The sequence below is a fragment of the Mytilus californianus genome, unplaced genomic scaffold (genome assembly GCF_021869535.1).
Source record: "Mytilus californianus isolate M0D057914Y unplaced genomic scaffold, xbMytCali1.0.p SCAF_2, whole genome shotgun sequence".
NCBI classification, from domain to species: Eukaryota; Metazoa; Mollusca; class Bivalvia; order Mytilida; family Mytilidae; genus Mytilus; species Mytilus californianus.
The window spans coordinates 77,619,954-77,640,002 of record NW_026262668.1 but is presented as its reverse complement, the minus strand read 5'-3'; the positions used below and the strand labels follow the sequence as shown (position 1 = coordinate 77,640,002).

General features: G+C 31.0%; 1 protein-coding gene across 1 annotated transcript in view; it reads left to right on the top strand.

Annotated features, from left to right (window-relative positions):
* LOC127728254 (ubiquitin carboxyl-terminal hydrolase isozyme L5-like) overlaps nucleotides 1-15,742 on the top strand; it is a 40,647-nt gene extending 24,905 nt beyond the window's left edge. The window contains exons 6-11 of the mRNA XM_052235537.1: nucleotides 3,321-3,451; nucleotides 4,029-4,095; nucleotides 6,754-6,853; nucleotides 8,057-8,149; nucleotides 12,285-12,383; nucleotides 14,372-15,742. Of these exons, the coding sequence (XP_052091497.1) occupies nucleotides 3,321-3,451; nucleotides 4,029-4,095; nucleotides 6,754-6,853; nucleotides 8,057-8,149; nucleotides 12,285-12,383; nucleotides 14,372-14,422 (541 nt within the window). The 3' untranslated portion in view covers nucleotides 14,423-15,742. The remainder of the gene's footprint in view (nucleotides 1-3,320; nucleotides 3,452-4,028; nucleotides 4,096-6,753; nucleotides 6,854-8,056; nucleotides 8,150-12,284; nucleotides 12,384-14,371) is intronic.
* Nucleotides 15,743-20,049: the final 4,307 nt, after the last annotated feature.

Here is a 20,049-nt window from a genome sequence, read left to right as displayed (position 1 = left end):
GAATCTGATTTTGTTAAAATATATGATAAACAGATCAATACATCGGCCCTCAGGACTGAGATTGGTTTCTCGTGGTGATACAGCATGCGATACGGATTTTGCCATGTGTTAATAAAGTTGTATGTAGATAATTAAAAATCATGCGACCTGAAATCTGCTAATATTACTCTTTTTTTCTAAAGGATATATTTTTTTTTCTTTTATGTTTCCTTAGAGGTCACATGACAATGCCTGACTTAAAAGTTGCAATAAGTTTAGAAGTTTTTGGCTGACTCTTTCAAGTCGGAACATAATGTGACTTGTTTGAGTCAGTTTGCATAACAGGATTTACCTTAATGAAATATTAAAATATCAAATAAATACCAAATAAACTTTTATATGTATAGTTCTCATAATTGTGACTTAATCAAATCTTTTAAATTGTTTTCCTACTTTTATCCATACATTCTAAAAATCACATCACAATCATGACAATGCCTGGATGTTACAATCACAAAAAAAAAATCATTGACTGCCTCTTTAAAGTCAGAACATGACATTACCTGTTTGATTTAAGTTTGCCATTCATTAGCCCATTGTTAAGTTTATTATTGAATGATTAAGTCAAATGGTTATTTATTTCACAGGATCTTGCATGTATTTACTGTGTCTTTTATCAGACTTTTCCCATACATTCATTAATATCATATTGCAATGCCTCACAATCTCAATAAATTTAGTTATGGACTGACTCTTTTAGGTCAGAACATGATTTGACTTGTTTAAGTCAGTTTGCAGAACAAAGATTCCAATGAAATCGATTTGTTCTTCCTTTCAAGCCCCCTTTCTGAATCTGCCACTGCTAGTTAATTATTTTAGAAGTACAAAAAAAGTATTAAGAAATAATTAAGTCAAATGGTTATTAAAATATTTTTTTTGACAACCATAAGTTCCATGTGTTAACTTATCTGAAAATAAAAGTCAGTCAGGGGTACTACTTGTACAAGTAATCTTTATTTACTTGAAGAAGTAAAAAAAATATACTTATATAAGTTAATTATATTGTTTGAATAATCTCCCCTTAATTTTCTCAAAAATTTACTTGTATAAGTAATTTTTTTTTACAATCCCACAAAAATTCTCAAGTTTTGAGATGTAAAAACATGCCTTTAACAATTTTTCTCAGATAAGCTCATAATTTTTTATTAGAGTTCAATGTTTCATCTCCTTAATTCAACAAAGAAACTGATTGCCCAAAGATCTTAAGTATTTGCACAAGGCCTTCAAAAATTGCTCCTTGGGGGCTTGTAAATGAGAAGTGTTCTAAAGATAACAGACAAATGAGATTTTCATTGTCCATGAAATTACACTTAAATGATTAGTAAAGACATCTGCAAAGGACAGACAATTTAAAATTCGATTAGAGCAAAGAAGTCTTAAGAATTCAAGAAAAGAAGATTCAATGACTTTTTTACTTGTATAAGTAAAAAAATCTGAATGTCTAAGGGACATAACTAAGCCAAAAAATTATTTGCCTATACAAGTAAATAAAATACACTTGTATAAGTATCCTACAAATTTACTTATATAAGTATATTAATATTTACTTCTTCAAGTAAATAAAAATTACTTGTACAAGTAGTACCCCTGACTGAAAGTAATGAAAATACAGAAATAAAATAAAACTTCAAAATAATTTGATGAAAATATTTGAAAACAAAATACATTTTAATATTGAATATTTGTACCAAATATATTTTTGTTTGGTTATAGTCCTCATTATTGTGACTTTATTTAATGGGACCTTACTGCCTGACTTTCCCATACATTCTTAAAGCCAGACTTAAAAAGTTGCAATATGTTTATAAACAAATTATCCCAGTATTTGTGAATTTTGCATTGTATCTTTAAATTTCACATATTTTAAACATAAACATGTTCTTAAATAAATCAAATAATTTATAGTACACTTTTGGCACAGCTGTTACACTTACATTATACATTCTTTTACACAAAAACTTGTAGCAGATATGGTTATTAATAAATGTATGTTTTTAGATTCATTTGTATGTTTTTAAATGTACAGCTATTTTTGTTAGTGAATAAACATTTTGTTCTCAACTGCTGTTTCTTTATATACTTATTTTACAAAATTCAGATAACATACTAGTAATCACCATTTGTTTATATATATGTATATTTTTAAAAAGTTGTAGTAATGACTGCTTCAAGTCCAAGACAAAAATGACTTCTCTAGGTCAAAATGCATTTAAAAGGGGCATAAATCTTGTTAAAATATTGAGATATGAAGTCTTATTTCAATGTGCAAAAGCTGACCTGCCGAAGTCATTTTATGATAAATTAAAGTCTGACATAAACTGACCTGTACAAGCTTAAGTCATATTCTGTTTAGTACAAGAAGGGAGATAACACTGACATCAAATTGTATCTGACTATATTATAGAAGTCATTTTATTCTGACTTGTTTATGTCAGAGCTCTGACTGTCTGGAGCACACAAGTTAACCCCCAGTTTTGATGGAGTTTATGTTGCTCTTGAAAGCTATCTGTTTTTTCAAATAATTTTTTCTTTTGACCGTTTCTGTTTTTCTCTGAATTATAAATTTTGATTGTCATCTCAGTATCTTTTTCCACTATTTTCAATATAATTTTTTCAATTGTCCACATTTTCTGTGACGCCTTCCTGCGGCGTCATAATACTGAAATCATTTTTTTCAACTGGACTTTGAGAGCAAAAACTAATTTTAACATGAAATTTTCACTGACGATTAGAAACTCCAAAATTTAGTGAACATTCACTTTTCTTGCATAAATAGAAGAAGATATGATGGATGGATGAATGTTTGATGTAGAGCAGGTTCTATATCAACCATATACAGATTGAAAATATGCTATGATATGAATAGGTAATCCTAATATATACCAGACAGACAAATCTCAAATAGAAATGGTAATATTCTAGTTGACAAAGTAACAGTCCACAAAGTAACAGTTCACAAAGTAACAGTCCAAGTAACAGTTCACAAAGTAACAGTCCAAGTAACAGTTCACAAAGTAACAGCCCACAAAGTAACAGTTCACAAAGTAACAGTTCACAAAATTACAGTTCACAGAGTAACAGTCCACAGAAAAACTTATCATCCAACTTGCAATCTTACTTTTAAATTTTGCAGAAAAGTAGAAAAACTCTTTAGTTGGACCCTGCCAGGAAACCCAAGATTTTTGCAGTTATGATAAGCAGGCTACTATGTTGTGAACTTGAACTATCTAGAAATTTAGATGAATTATTGCTATGTGACAATCAGTTTTTTTACTCTCTAGGCAACAGATGTTTGAATTTGATGAGAAGCAAGCAAAGAAAGATGATGATGTTTTCCACTTTGTAGGGTATCTTCCAATAGCAGGACGTTTATATGAATTAGATGGTCTCAAAGATGGTCCTGTTGACTTAGGTAGGTGTAAAATATGTTACCATTTTTAGCTACTTGGCAGCCTTCGTAAGTCTGTCAAATTATTTACAAATAAGTCAACAGGGCTGTCAAGTCCTTACAGGAATTATTGCCCTTGAATGATGATTTTACCCAATTTTTGTTAAGTGTTTTTCTGTAATCTTGAGACCTGTAATTGATAGAGCTGGACTTTTTACAGCAAAAATGTATCAGCAAGCCAATATTTACAAATTAGACAACATGGCCAAAATCATAAATCAACCTTTTTATAGGAGTTATTTCCTTTCAATAATGATTTTAACTTTTTTTTTTGTGATTACTATAGGAGAAAAAAGAGAAACTGTGACAATGATAAAAATCTTCAGTTCTCTCTTTTTAAGAGTATATGCCCTGAAATGATGATTTTTTTAACCATTCAGAGGAATTTTAATCAGACAATTAAATATAGCTAATTAGATAACATTCTATACAATTCTATTTTTTGCATGAATAATCAAACCAGAAATAGCAATAAAAAAACAAATTATAGTACACATTGATTTTAAGTAAAAGAATACAATGTCTATATTTTTTCTAATAGGTGCTATTCCTGCTGATGCAGACTGGTTGAATTTAGTGCGACCTGTTTTAGAAAAGAGAATGCAGAAGTAAGTTATTCACAGTGCAAGAAATGTTTATATATAGATATTAATTTGCATGGACATTATGCATTTAATAAATTATTCATCAAACTGTTTTCATGCCCCACCTAGGGGCATTATGTTTTTCGTTCTGTTTGTCGGTTCGTTCGTCCGTCCGTCTGTCCCTCTTCAGGTTTAAGTTTTTGGTCAAGGTAGTTTTTGATGAAGTTGAAGTCCAATCAACTTGAAACTTAGTACACATGTTCCCTATGATATAATCTTTCTAATTTTAATGCCAAATTAGAGTTTTGACCCCAATTTTACAGTCCACTGAACATAGAAAATGATAGTGCGAGTGGGGCATCCATGTACTATGGACACATTCTTGTTTTTATTATAATGTATTCAAAATCTTAATCCTTAAAGCAAAGAATATGAAAAAAAGCAATGAATTTCCTAAGACAATAAATGTTTTGATCTGTCCAATATGACTTAATTGTAAGGATCATGTTAGAAATAAAATAATATTTAGAAAAATAAGGTTTCATTTAAGTCTGAAAATGTGAACACAGCATTAGATTTCTTACTGCATTGTGCATTTGAAAAGAAAATATATGAAGTGGATGTACAGGTACACGGGTATAGACTATTAAAGTATATCTTCCTCATCTGTAAATTATATAAAGCCTCTAATCTATAACATGAAAAATTAACTCTTTTTCTTCTATTTATTTAAGTGTATATTTGAATGATCTTTGATAAGGTTACTTTTTTATCCCTGTTTAAAATTTGAAACTTATAAAGTTCCTGTCATTATACGACCGCAAACAAATTTTGTGGTCGTATATTGGTATGACATTGTCGTCGTCTGAAGACACATTGGTTTTCGCACAATTACTTTAGTTTAAGTGAATGGATATCTATGACATTTTACCATAAGGTTCAATACCACAAAAGGAAGGTTGGGATTGATTTTGGGGGTTATGGTACCAATAGTTAAGGAAAAAGCATTTTTGTAACTTCCAGACAATAACTTTTTTGTTTAAGTGTATGGATCTCTCTGAAATTATACCACAAGTTTCCATACCACAAATGGATGGTTAGGATTGGCTTTTGGGGGTTATGGCTAAAACCGTTTAGGAATTAGGGGCAAAAAAGGGGAAAAACAAGGGTTTCCTGGTTAATGGACAATTTAAAAGCAGTGTAAGGGAGGTAATCCAAAAACAAAATTGTACAATGTTGGATTACCTCCCTTACACTGCTTTTAAATTATCTATTTAAGACGGTAATTATGGTTGCAAACTCCATTGGAAATTTGAATTGAAATTATGACCATATTTTGAGAGAAAGAATTTTTGGGGGGGGGGGGGGGGGTAAAAAAGAAATTGTGGAGGGCAATTTGTTTTTTCATTTCAGATTTCAGAAATTAAAAAGAAAATTTCTTCAAATATTTTTTTTTTTGCAAAAAAAAAAAGGGGGGGGGGTCAATATGCAACAGCATAGTGTATTTCACAAAAGCAAAAAATTGAATATAAATTCAAATCATATAACCAATTCTAAGTTCTTTGACTACAGTTATTCGGTGTCAGAAACCTATTATGTGTCAAATATTTAATTACAATCCAAATTCAGACCTGTATCAAGCGTGAATATTGTGTCCATTTTCGCCCCATCTGTTCAGGGTTGGACCTCTGCGGTCGTATCCAGCTGCGCTCAGCGAAGCATTTTATTTTTATTTTGCGTCAGTGCCAAGTGGCAAACCAAGTCAATCAATAATCTAATCAAGCTGTTGCTTGAAAATTTTGAATGTTTGTGCTTTTATTACTTATGTATACAATTTCTATACTTAATGTAACTGTGTCAAAAATCTCTTTTTGAGGTAATTTGGAAACAAAGCAAACATGATGAGAGAGAAATAATTATACCTTACTGTTACGGCCAGAAATCACCTATAAATTATAGCCAACAAAAGACAAAAAATCAATAATAAATTTAACAAGATTTATTATACAATTTTACAAGAAATATTATACAAATTGAAATGTCAACTTAACTGTTAAATATATGTTATCCTTTGTCTTTTCTTTATCTGAAATTCTTCTCCTAATAGTTGCAGATTCCAAATGTAAATATATCCAATAAGTTCACAATCTAGTATGATGTCGTTCATAAATAAAAGTGTCAATCCAACAACTCCAGAGAACTTCTGAGAATACAAGTATATTAATGTCTGATCAGTCTAATTTCGGTTGTCTGTTTATATAGTTGTCACAGAAACTTCTAGAACACTGTAGAAGGGAAACGCCTAGAAAACTTCAGAAGGGAAACTTCTAGAATACTGTAGAAGTTTAAATTACGCATCATAGATTGTGATCATTCCGGAATTATTATGCAAGTCAAATAGAAAGTTCTAATCATTCCATCAGTATCTATGATTGTTCCAGTGATCTCTAAATATTATTTTGTAAACAACTATAAATAGTAAACACCCCCAATTATGTATCCTATAAGGCCACACAAAACAAATTAGGCCAAGGCAAATAATTATAATAATTACAATCTCATAACACTTACTTGTATTTGAAGTGATCACAAGGTGGGCTATTTGTTTAAAGTAACAAGTATGAATTAAAATCTGTGCCAGTCCAAGACTAAAGTTTTATGAATGCTTTTTTTTATTAACAGGTACAGTACAGATGAAATTCATTTTAATTTAATGGCAGTTGTCTCAGATAGGAAAACATTGTATGAAAAGAAGATCTTAGAATTAACGTCACTAATGGAGGTAAAGAATAGAAAAAAGAAACATATATTAGGGCCCAAAATGAATACCTTTGACAAATATGTTGAGACAGCTGTTCACTTGTAGAAAGATGAAGTAGTTTCTTCTAGAATATGTTTTCGGTCATATATTGTCTTGTCCTGTCCATCTGTTTGTCTCTATATATGTCTATCACATAAAGGTATATGAATGTAGATGTGCACCTCAAAATATTGATATTTTGTTGATCAGATTGATATCAGTGGTGTTGAACATCAAATTATGGACATAACAATTTCTACATAAAGGAATGTTTGTCAATAAAAAATCCAAAATAGTTTACACAGGAATGGAATGAAATTTGGCAGAATTACTCTGCACAGTGTGTAATTAAGCACTTCCTTACTTATTTTTTGTGATTTTAATGCCCCTTGCCGTAATCGACGGGGACATTTAGTGTTACCCTTGACCTTCCATCTTTCTGTCCGTCCTATTTTCGTTGCAAAGCTTCAGCGGGGCCATTCATGTCCTCAGACACATTCATCTTTTATTTATATATCAGATTGATATTTAGGGTTTCCCATTGCAAAAGATGAAGATTACCATTTCTACCAAAAGAGATTTTTTTTCCAATAAAAATCTTCAACAGATAACTGTACATAGCAATGACATGGATCCTGGCATAATTACTCTGCATAATGTTTAGTTATGCACTTTCATATTTTATTTTTAATCTGATTGACTTATGGTGTTAGCATTTGTAAAACATGGACTATTAATTTAATATATGGGGAAGTTTGTAAGAAGTAAAATAATCCATAGTTTTCATTGCAAGGGAACAAAACTTGACAGAATTGTTTCATATCATGTTCGGGTTGTTTTTATGCCCCTGCCGCAAGGTGAAGGGGGCATGAAGTGTAACCCTTGACTGTCCTTCTGTCCCATTTCACATATTATAAGCAAGCTTGAGTGGGGGCATTTGTGTCCTATGACACATTCTTTTTTATTATGGCCTTATCATATAACAGTTTTGTGCAGATTAGTCATTATTTTAAGTTGTTATAACCAATCACAATTCATGATAAAGTAAACACTCAGACAAAGCCACATATAGGTTAATCTTTAAATCATTGCTGGATTTGGTGAAAATGAAGCTCATAGTAGTAAAAATATGGCTGGCCAATGTTATGCATAGCAATCATTGTAATTTGCATGTTTCTGTTTTAGGATAGTGGTATGGAAACAGATAACCTCCAGACAGAAATCAGTCATTTACATGATCTTATACAAGAGGAGGAAAATAAAATGAAAAGATACAAAGTAAGCACGCACAACATGTGCTGCATTGGTTATGTAGAAAACTATTTTCAGATTCAATTATAATACACGGTTACACATGATGGCAAAATAGTCAAGTTAAAAGTGAAAAGATTATGTTATCCATATAAATAACCTGCTGTTAATTACTGTTACTGTTATATGTTAGATGTTGTCAGTTTAATCTTGATACCTGGTGTTTTTTCAAAGTTTTCTCCATGATATGGTGTTCATTAAAATATGAAATCAGGAGTTAATCTGAAAAACAAATAGACCAATCTACCAGATAAGTATAGATTATAACATGCCCTTTTCCATATTGGCCCTGGTATCATCCCAAGACTCCCATATCGGCCTCGAGGCTTTAGCCGAGGGCCGATATGGGTCGAGGGATGATACCAGGGCCAATATGGAAAAGACATGTTATAATCTATTTATCACATATTTAAGTTCTGCAGAAAAGAGAAAAAAGTTCAATTATAACAATTTAATGAAATATAACAGGTAAAATCTTAAAAATTTTATCACAAAAGTTTTATCACATTTTTAAATTTAGTTTTTATCATTTACACTATAGAAATTTATTGTCACATTTCCACTTATTTCGGAATCAGGGCACATTTGCTCTACAAAGTCTGCCGTATCGCTTTCCTCCACTGCGATGAAACGAGCAACGTTATTGTTCGCCATTGTCGTTAAGGACGCAATGACGTCACGTCATTTGGAATCGGGGCACAATAACCAATAACCTCTTTTTTGCCCCGGGCAATTTTGAGGTTATTACATATGCAAAACCCAACGTATTCGTAACAAATATGTGATAATAATTTTGATATTTGTTTTATATTTGGAGTACAGTAATCAAGAGGAATGGTAACATTATGCAACAAATAGCACATGCATATTCAGGTTGATAGCATTTTGATGTCATATAGATATACCTTGTTTGAAATAGAATGGCACAATGAGTTGCATTGTTAATATGGAGGCTTACAAATACGAATACGAAAGTTTTATTTTGATTCGGTTCACATATAACAATACAAACATAAGCTCTTAAGAGCTTTTTACCGAATATAAGGTAACACAAACACAACATTAAAACACACAATATGCAGACAGGATATATAACAGCACAGACATATCGAAATACATGCAAAGCACTTTTAAAATACATATCTAAAGCCAAAGCTGAAGCACAACTAAAAATTAAGCACAACTAAAATTAAGCACAAATAAAATATAGCACACATGCAAAAATTTAAGGCATAATAACATGTTAGAGCAACTTCTAAAATATGATAAAGCTTATCTACAAGCAGAACAACAACATTTTGAACCATTCCAAGACTGTATAAGGCTCTTAAATTGAGAAAAACTGTTTTCAGTCCTGAAATGGTCAGGTAGGCTGTTCCACAGAGTAGCAGCTGCAAATTTAAAACTTTTCTTACCAAACTGTGTAGTTTTTACATGTGGTATATCCAGTATATTACTATATCTGAAAGAATATTTACAATCTTTTATATTTAATAAATCATGTAAACAGACAGGTGCTAACTTATTGACTATATTAAAAGTTTCAATTGCCATAGATCTTTGTCTTTTAATATGCAGTGAAGGCATCTTAGCCTTTTCAAGCAACTGTTGATATGAGCTTGAATGGTCTTTGTACACAAACCTTAGTGCTCTTTCTTGCACTTTTTCTAATTTTTTTGAATTTTTCTCGGTACAAAAATGCCATGCCAAAGGGCAGAAATTGAAGTTTGACAAAATAAATGTATGGAAAATAGTAAGCTTACTTAGCTTGTTCAGATAAGCTCCCAAACGTTTCAAAATATTTAGTTGCTGAGATGCCTTCCTGCATATTTTACCAATATGAATATCAAAATTTAGCTGATAATCTATGTCAATGCCAAGTAATTTGACAGTTGACTCACACGAAAGATCAGCACTTTGGATACGTATAGATGGATTTTTGTTATAGGTCTTTTTCCCAACTGCTAAGACCTGAAATTTGTCGGGGTTTGCCTGCATTTTATTTATTTTGAACCACTCAATAAGTTTGAGTGATTCAGATTCCAAAGTAGAAATCAAAACATCATAATCAGGACTACAGTAAGATAAAGTATTGTCATCTGCATAATTATACAAAGTTCCATTTTTGTCGAGCCTTCGACTTTTGTTGAAAAAGCGAGACATAGCGATCCTACATTCCGTCGTCGTCGGCAGCGTCCACAAATATTCACTCTGTGGTGAAAGTTTTTGAAATTTTAATAACTTTCTTAAACTATCCTGGATTTCTACCAAACGTGGACAGAAGCTTGTTTATGATCATAAGATAGTATCCAGAAGTAAATTTTGTAAAAAAAAAATTCCATTTTTTCCGTATTTTACTTATAAATGGACTTAGTTTTTCTGCCAGGAAACATTACATTCACTCTGTGGTTAAAGTTTTTGAAATTTTAATAACTTTCTTAAACTATCCTGGATTTCTACCAAACTTGGAAAGAACCTTGTTTATGATCATAAGATAGTATCCAGAAGTAAATTTTGTAAAAAAAAAATTCCTTTTTTTCCGTATTTTACTTATAGATGGACTTAGTTTTTCTGCCAGTTAACATTACATTCACTCTGTGATTAAAGTTTTTAAAATTTTAACAACTTTCTTAAACTATCCTGGATTTGTACCAAACTTGGACAGAAGCTTGTTTATGATTAAAAGGTAGTATCTAGAAGGAAATTTTGTTAAAATTTTGTTCCATTTTTTCCGTGTTTTACTTATAAATGGACTTAGTTTTTTTTCCAGTTAACATTACATACAGTCTGCAGTTTAAGTTTTTAAAACATTTATTAGATTCATAAACTATCCTGGATTTTTACCAAACTTGGACAGAAGCTACTTACAATCAAAAGATAGTATAGAGAGGAATATTTTTATTAATTTTTTTCCTCATTTTTGTTGAGCCTGTGATTAACAGCAAAAGTAGGCGAGACACTGGGTTCCGCGGAACCCTTACGAATTTTTTATAAATAAGAATATATCATTGATAAAAACATTGAATAGTAGGGGGCCCAGGATAGAACCCTGGGGAACCCCCTTATGAATGTCAGCCCAACTGCTAAGAATACTATTTATTTTAATTTGTTGTTTCCTGTTTGTCAAATAAGATTTAAGTAGTGAAATAGAATGAACAGAGACACCATATGCTGATAATTTATCAAGCAGAATTTCATGTGGTAGGCAATCAAAAGCCTTTGAAAGGTCCATTAAAACAGCAGCTATATACTGGTTTTTATCTAATGCTGCACGCCAATCTTCTAGCAGTCGTAACAGTGTGGTCTGACACCCATGGCCACGTCTAAAAGCACACAGATAGGGATGAAAAATAATTTCAAAAAAATCACCAAGTTGAATTTCAAAAACCTTTTCATAAATTTTAGAAAAAATTGGTAGAACGCTGACAGGCCTATAATTGGCTTTGTCAAGTTGGTTGTTTTTCTTGTGCAGTGGTGTTACTTGAGCCTGCTTGGGTCTATCAGGAAAAACTCCAGTTTCTACAGATAGATTTATAAGTGTTGTTAACTGTGGCACAATTATCGGTTTACAATGTTTCACTACTTTTGCTGGTATACCATCTACTCCAGTAGCTTTTTTAATGTTAATTTTATTAATAATTTTTGCTACTTTTTCTGTTGTTGTTTTCTGAAAATCAAATTTTGTGTTAGTGCAGTTTTGATCTTTTATTTGCAAGATACTGGCATGAGTTGGTGGGTCGTATATCACGTCACTACCAATCTTGTCTGCAACTGTCGAAAAAAATGTGTTAAAGTGTTCTGAAACATCTTTGGTGTTGTTTATGATTTTGCTGTTTTCACATAAAACAATTGCTCACATGGTAATAGTCCTTAGAAAGACACATCACCCTACTAAGACACATTATTCTGACTCAAGTCATTGCTCTTAATTCTAAGCCATATGCTTTAGAGTAGAAATAGCAAATGCCAATTTTAAAGGTTTGATCTGGCTTTGGAATCAACCCTGAACCTCACATGTACTTTAAAAACAATTGAGGTAATTAAAGAAACTTTTTTGATTTTATGTGTTTTATATTCAAGTTATTCTTGTTCCTCATTTCAGGTTGAAAATGTCAGAAGAAAACATAATTATCTTCCCTTTATTATGGAGTTATTAAAAATTTTAGCAGAACAAAAACAGCTGTTACCACTGGTAGAGAAGGTAATAATGCTATGTTAATAATTAGTATTCAAGTTCTTCATGATGGTTTTCTCTCATTTTACTAATCTTTGAGTTTGCTCATGAATTTGTTGTTTAAAATTGTCATGGCATTTGAAAATTCTCTTGTTCTAGCTTAAACATTGTTAAAGTGGCAATACCTGTGTTTCACTAATTGATTTTGATAAGTGTAATCTTCATTAATGTAGAGCTTTTTTTATGCCCCCGCCGTAGAGGAGGGGGCAGTAAGTTTTACCCTTGTCCGTCTGTACGTACGTACGTCCCAAAATTGGTTTCCATTCTCTAACTTTAGTTTGCCTCAACCAAATGTTATGAAACTTATACACAATGCTTATTACCACAAAACACAGATCAAGTTTGAATTTTGGTGGCGTCACTTCTACCGTTCTAGAGTTATACCCCTTTTCAAATGGAAAATTGCTGAATTTATCGTTTCTGTTCTCTAACTTTAGTTTGCCTTAACCAAATGTTATGAAACTTATACACAATGCTTATTACCACAAAACACAGATCGAGATTGAATTTTGGTGGTGTCACTTTTACCGTTCTAGAGTTATGCCCCTTTACAAATGGAATAATTGCTGAATTTTTCGTTTCTGTTCTCTAATTTAAGTTTGCCTCAACCAAATGTTATGAAACTTATACACAATGCTTATTACCACAAAACACAGATCAAGTTTGAATTTTGGTGGCGTCACTTTAACCGTTCTAGAGTTATGCATCTTTAGAAATGGAAAAATTGCAAAATTTTTATTTTCTTCTAAATATCAAGTAATTTTTAAAATTGGAGTTATCTTCCTTTGTCCATGATTATAGTTGAATCAACTACAATCAATGCTTTATACAATGCAATGTTTAATTTTGACTTCCACTGATAAAACACAGATCAAGTTGAATTTGGGTAGTGTCACTTTAACAATTATTGAGTTATGCCCCTTTATAAATCGAAAGATTGCAAAATTTTTAGTTTCCATTCTGTTACTTAAGTTTGCCTCAACCAAACATTATGAAACCTATACACAATATGCATTACCACAAAACTAAGATCAAGTACAAATTTTTTGTTTCCGTTTTCTAACTTTAGTTTGCCTCAACCAAATGTTATGAAACTTATATACAATGCTTATTACTACATAATACAGATTAAGTACGAAATTTGGTGGCAACACTTTTACCATTCTTGAGTTATGTTCCTTTATAAACATAAAAATTGCTAAATTTTTCGTTTCCGTTCTCTAACTTTAGTTTGTCTCAACCAAATGTTATAAAACTTATACACAACCGTTCTAGAGTTAAGCGTGTTTACAAATAGAAAAATTGCTGAATTTTTAGTTTCTGTTCTCTAAAGTTAGCCTCAACCAAATGTTATGAGACTTACACACAATGCTTATTACCACAAAACTCAGATCAAGTTCAAATTTGGGTAGCGTCACTTTTACCGTTCTTCAGTTATGTCCCTTTATAACTATATGATATGCAAGCGGGGGCATCATCTGTGTCCACATGTGGACACTATCCACATTTTTTTTTTTTAAAAGTAATGCATTATCTGTATCATAAATCCGATTTCATTTGTTATTTATGAGATTGAAAACTTCTGGTTTCTCAAAAATGAAACTACCGTAATAATTCCTATGGAATTTGCAGTTGTAAGTCATTAAAATCTTTGCAGTTTTAAACTGTTGCATTGTACATATTGTTCTTAAATGCTTTTACAAAAACAAGTAAGAAAAACAGTTGAAAGAGGTTCATAAAACTTCATTTATGTCATTACTTCCTGTATGTCTTTGACAGTTTAAAATTAAAAGATTACTTGTTTCTAGTTTTCAAAGAAGACCGAAATTGCATAAAAAAATTCCAGGCCCTTGATTTACATACTATAAAATAAAACACATGAGATTGGTTGAGAAATAGTCAGCAAACATCTGGAGAGAAACAGCTCCTTTCATAATCTTTTAATCTTGTTTTAGGCAAAGGAGAAAGCTTTGAAAAAGAAAGAAGAGAAGACGAAACAGTCATAGGAGTTAACAGGATCCTGTATAAATTGATATTATTCTCACAGTTGTTGTGATCTATTTGAAATAGTCAATTTTAGGATAAGGTTTACTCAGAATTGAATTAACTTCAGTTTTATCTTGTCCAGTTAGATTGACAAGTTATAAGTTGATAACTGTGGAAGACTAAATTTTCTTTTTTATGGGGAAGGAGGAAAACATAAAAAAAATCTTAGGAAATATAGATTTCAGGAAATGTATCCTTCCTGGTATAGAAATAGAGCAATGAAATATCCTTCCTGGTAAAAAAATAGAGCAATGAAATATGAAGGTTTACTGTGGTACTTCCTGTCTTTTTAATACTAAAAATACAACAACTTTGAAATAATTGTATGCAATGAAATGCAGGACAATACTTTCCATTAAACATCCCAAAATGACAAGCTGCCATGATAGCATTATTTTGAGAGCATGTCTTTGAAATATAGGTATAAGCCAAGATTTAACTCAATAAAATATTTTGCTACAAGATGTCATATGAAAAGAAGTTAATGTATGTAAAATATCTTTTTGTTTTGGCCTTGGTTTATTTTTGATTTGCCAAAAACGATATGTAAAATGGCAGTTTTAGGTCAAATACATCAATTTGCACTTATTTATGGTGTTACAGTGACATCACAACTAACATTTAGGTTCTAAAGTGTAGAGAATAATTCATAACTAGCATAGTTCTGTAAGGATCAAATAATTTCACTATTTTTGCAAATTTATCGACCATAAAATGGTTCTTGTACTTCCTCATCTCTATACTTCATCTCAGCTAAATTGTCTTTTTTTAAACTTTCACATATATACCTGTACTACTTATTGTTTTATTTGTGTTCTCTTTATTTATTCATTATTCTATCTCAATTTCATGAACTGGTAAGTTGTGTGAGGTCACATTGAAGAAAACTCATTGTATTGTTACACACATGTACCCGGTATATCATTTTTATCACGAGTAAAGTTTGTCAAGCATCAGCTGAAACATGCTTTACTATGATGAATATGAATTATAATGGTGATTGTTACATTGTTACATTTCACAATTACTTGATATATTTCATTCCTTTCACTATTTTAAAGGATTGTTTGCTCTCAAATGTTGTATGCAAAGATAGGACATAGCTAAGTTTTAACAGTTGATGATCAATAAGATACAACTCAAATTTCATATAGCTTTAGCTGCCTTGAGGTTATATTCTTTCAGAATAAAACATAATGACTTAATTGTGAATATGACTGTATTTTTTGTTGTTGTTATTTATCTTAATGTTATGTACCAAATAAATCTACATACTTTGATATGATTTTTTTTTATTTTGACATTGAGAAAAATGTCTTAGAATCAAATCTTCCAAAAATGAGACAGGGTCCCCCAATCCCCATACAAAGTTCTTCTTCGAGGCCATGCTTAAATATAAAACTGAACGATGTGTTTGGGTATTTTATTTGCAAACATTTGATCCCTCAAAATGAATAAAATTGATTTTTTTTCCCCAATTTTTGTCTCATCTGTTGCGATAAGGGAGCAAGACCTATTTATGACTTTCAACCTAAAAAATCTGCAATGTGCAAATGCCTCTATCCTATGAGCACAAAAGTTGCCATGAAAGCTGCTCATAATGGGATCAGTAACTGTACATGTATGGTCACAATAATGAGTACTGTAAATTCAGAAATTATTGTGTGCATTTATAAATGTGATTTTTGTAGAATGGACAAAAATGCCAGCCTCTGGGTGCTGGATTTTCTCGCTGTGTTGAAGACCCATTGGTGGCCTTCGGCTGTTTTCTGCTCTTTGGTCGGGTTGTTGTCTCTTTGTTTCCATTCTCAATTTTAGACTAATTATTGCGATTTCAGGAAAATCAACATATCAGGGATGGGGTAATCGTAATCTGTAATCGTAATCAATTGTAATTGATTACATGTTTCCCAGTAATCGACAGTAATCTGTAATCGAAGACATTTTCGATTACATGTAATCGTAATTTAATCGATTACAGCAAAAATTAGGATGTAATCATCGATTACTTTTGATTACATTTCAATTACTTTTAGTGAAATAGTTTGATGAAATTAAACCTATTTTAAATGAAAATATATATGCATTCATCACTTTATAGTACAGATAAAATAGAAAATATTTAGACTTCAGAGTTTATCAAATGCCTTATTTGTATCTATTGTCTCAAGCTGCATTATGATCAACCAGAACTCCTACCAATTTTACTGTATATCCAGCTTTTTAAACAATTGACTTAACTGTCTTCAATGCTTGTCAATTATTTAAAGACCTTTTATTTTGAAATAAGTAAATAGATAAAAATAAGAAATGAGTCTTATGTTAAGTTCAGTACTACTTTGACATTGAAGTGTAATTTTCAATAAGATTTGGAATTTTAGCTAAACTAGATACACAGTGGATTCGTTATAATATTATGATATAAAAATCAGAAAGTACACAACGTACCAATTGATTTGCATTGAAATTCTTGTTCAGAAATAGATACATGTATCCCATATTGACACTAAAATAAATCTTGTTAAATATCATGATTTTGAATAGAGTATAGAAAAATCCCAACAAATTCCTGTGTTTACTAATCAGATGATCAAGGACTTCTAATCAATAAGATGTTTTGATTTCAATTATGTCTAATTAAGAGGAGATTGACATTATATTTCCCCAGGTTATGAAATGTACTCCATTGGCAGTTTTATAACCTGTAATTAGGGAGATTATCCAAACAAAATAATTAATTCATGCATGAATTAGTTATAAATTTACATCTTTGAAATTAGCTAGATAGATCTTTATTCTCATTAACTAAATGACATAGTTACAGAGATGAAAATATAAACAAAATACAACATATTTTGCATGTGTGAAATATACATAAATAAATGTAATTTAACCAGGAGGACAGACTTTCACTGATATATAGTTTATAAATCTACACAATTTTTCTAGTAAGACAATATTGACTGTAGTGAATACATTTTTAAATTTAAGAATATTAACATTTGTACAACAATAGCGTGGTAAATATTTATATCGTTCTTTTTTGAAAAAAGGACAAGACATTACATAATGGAATTCATCGCCGATGTCAGTAGATTCACAAAGGTGGCATAGTCTCTCGGGTCTTTGAACATTTTGCCACCTCCCTGTCTCCACTGGCAAACGGTGATTGCCACATCTAAATTTACATAGTTTCAGTGCATTATTTAACGATAAAATTGAAATATAATTTTCAAATTTAAGTTCTGTTTTGAATAATTTATAACATAGACCTTTTGATGATTGATTTACATTTGCTAGCCATTCTTGTCTAAACTGATCTTTTAACTTTTGTTCAACGCTTAATACAATCCATTTTTTTGAGATACAATCTTGATTTTGCCATATGTTTGACATTCCACAATTATCAAAAATACTTTTGATACATAACAACCATTTGTTTTCAATTCCATACTTATTAAAATTAATATATATCAACTTATATAACATTGACGAAATCTTGTTATCAAGTGTGTTATCAAGAAGGTTACACCAAAATTTTATCATCCTGAACTAGTTAATTATTCTTCTTTTACATTTTAATTGTAATATATACTATATCAAATATAGTTAAAAATTAATAAATACAAAATACCTAACTTAATTAAGTCATTATGACAGCAAAACTTGAAAAATATAGAGACATGTGGAAAATAAACTAGACTATAAAGAAGTGACTGAAGCCATGTGGTGTCATTGCAAGAACTTTATTACATCTCACTCATGTAGATAACCAGATTTTAAAGAATTTTTGAATATTTCAAATCCTCGGTGAGAGCTTCTATCTAGAAACAAACTGTCAACTTAAACTTGAAAACAATGCTTTCAATGAAGTTTTGATCAAGTTATAAATTTTCCCTATACATAACAAAATGTTTGTGTTTAACTTACTTTATTATTTTTTTGTAATTTTATAGCATGTAATTTACAGTAATCGAAAAGTAATCCAATTACTTTTGATAAAGTAATCGATTGCAATCGATTACATACAAAAATCAGAGTAATCAATTATTAATCGAATACACAAAAATCCCTCAAGTAATCGATTATTAATCGATTACATTTGTCAGTAATCATGCCCATCCCTGCAACATATTGATGTATGTATCAGATAAATAATACATCAATTAATTATAGTTTTGGTATTTAAAGTGCTATGTTGTTTTACTCTCTCTCTCTTGTTTTGTTTGTTTCTTGTTATTATTTGGGGGGAGATGGCTTTTGAATGACCACATTTTTCCACAATGTTCTTTTCTGTGAAAAGTCAAGTATTGTGGCAATTTTATTGTGAAACAGTGGTGTTTAAATTAAGACAGGTCGATCAAAACAAAAATAACTGACAAACTGTTTTATACAGATTCTGTGTAACTTTATATGCTTAGAGTTTTTGCTAAGATGTATGGATAGAATATATCTGGATTATCTATGAAGCCTGCCTTGTATTTTAACGAAACATGTTAGAAAGAGGAACACAGCTGGTTCAATTTGGATTACCCACTTGCTGTTGAAAAAAAAACTGTCTATCAAACATAACAAATTTGGTGTCGATAAAAAAGGACTTCTGAGGATATTTATTCAACAACATGTAACTGTTCAAATTTACCAAATACCTATCATCCCTGTTGTCATATCTTTACCATTAATGTGGATATAATCCAAGACCAACAGGTTGTAAAATTCGTTTTAAAGGGACATAAGCTACGAAGTCTTTGTTTTAAACATTTATAAAAGTGGAATTGTGAAATAATATTTCGCTATTAGCAGTCAGTTTGGTTCAATTTTATCAAAATAACATAAAAAGTCAATATTTCAACTTGCTTGAATCCGTATTCATGTGAACTTCAATTTAACCTTTAGCTGGAGATGGTTTACGCATGGGCTAAGCATTTTCAGTTCTTGATTAGAAAAAGAAAAGAATCTGAATGTCAACATTGAAAAGTGAAACTAGACAGCAACCAGGAAGATCACTTACGTTGACTGCTATTGCCCACACAAAAGCGTTCAAATACAGGTAAAACAATGATTTACATATTTTTATGCCCCACCTAGGGGCATTATGTTTTTCCGTCTGTGCGTCCGTTCGTCCGTCTTTCTGTCCCACTTCAGGTACAAGTTTTTGATGTTGAAGTCCAATCAACTTGAAACTTAGTACACATGTTCCCTATGATATGATCTTTCTAATTTTAATTTCACGGTCCACTGAACATAGAAAATGATAGTGCGAGTGGGGCATCCGTGTACTATGGACACACTTGTTTAATGTATGACATTATGAAGTCAAACAGACCTAGAAAAATGGTTATTATACGATTGCACGTGCTTGTCTGTGTATTTATATTGATGTTTACGTCAGGCAGAGACATATATATATATAGATTCTACCACTGCATCGAGTGTGATACGATATTTATCCACTCGAGACAGTTAAATTTTCAAATTTAAAACGCGAGGCTCGCCGAGCGTTTTAAATATTTAAAATTTAACTGTCGAGAGTGGATAAATATCGTATTACACGAGATTTGGTGGTGGAATCTGTTTCTCTTATGAT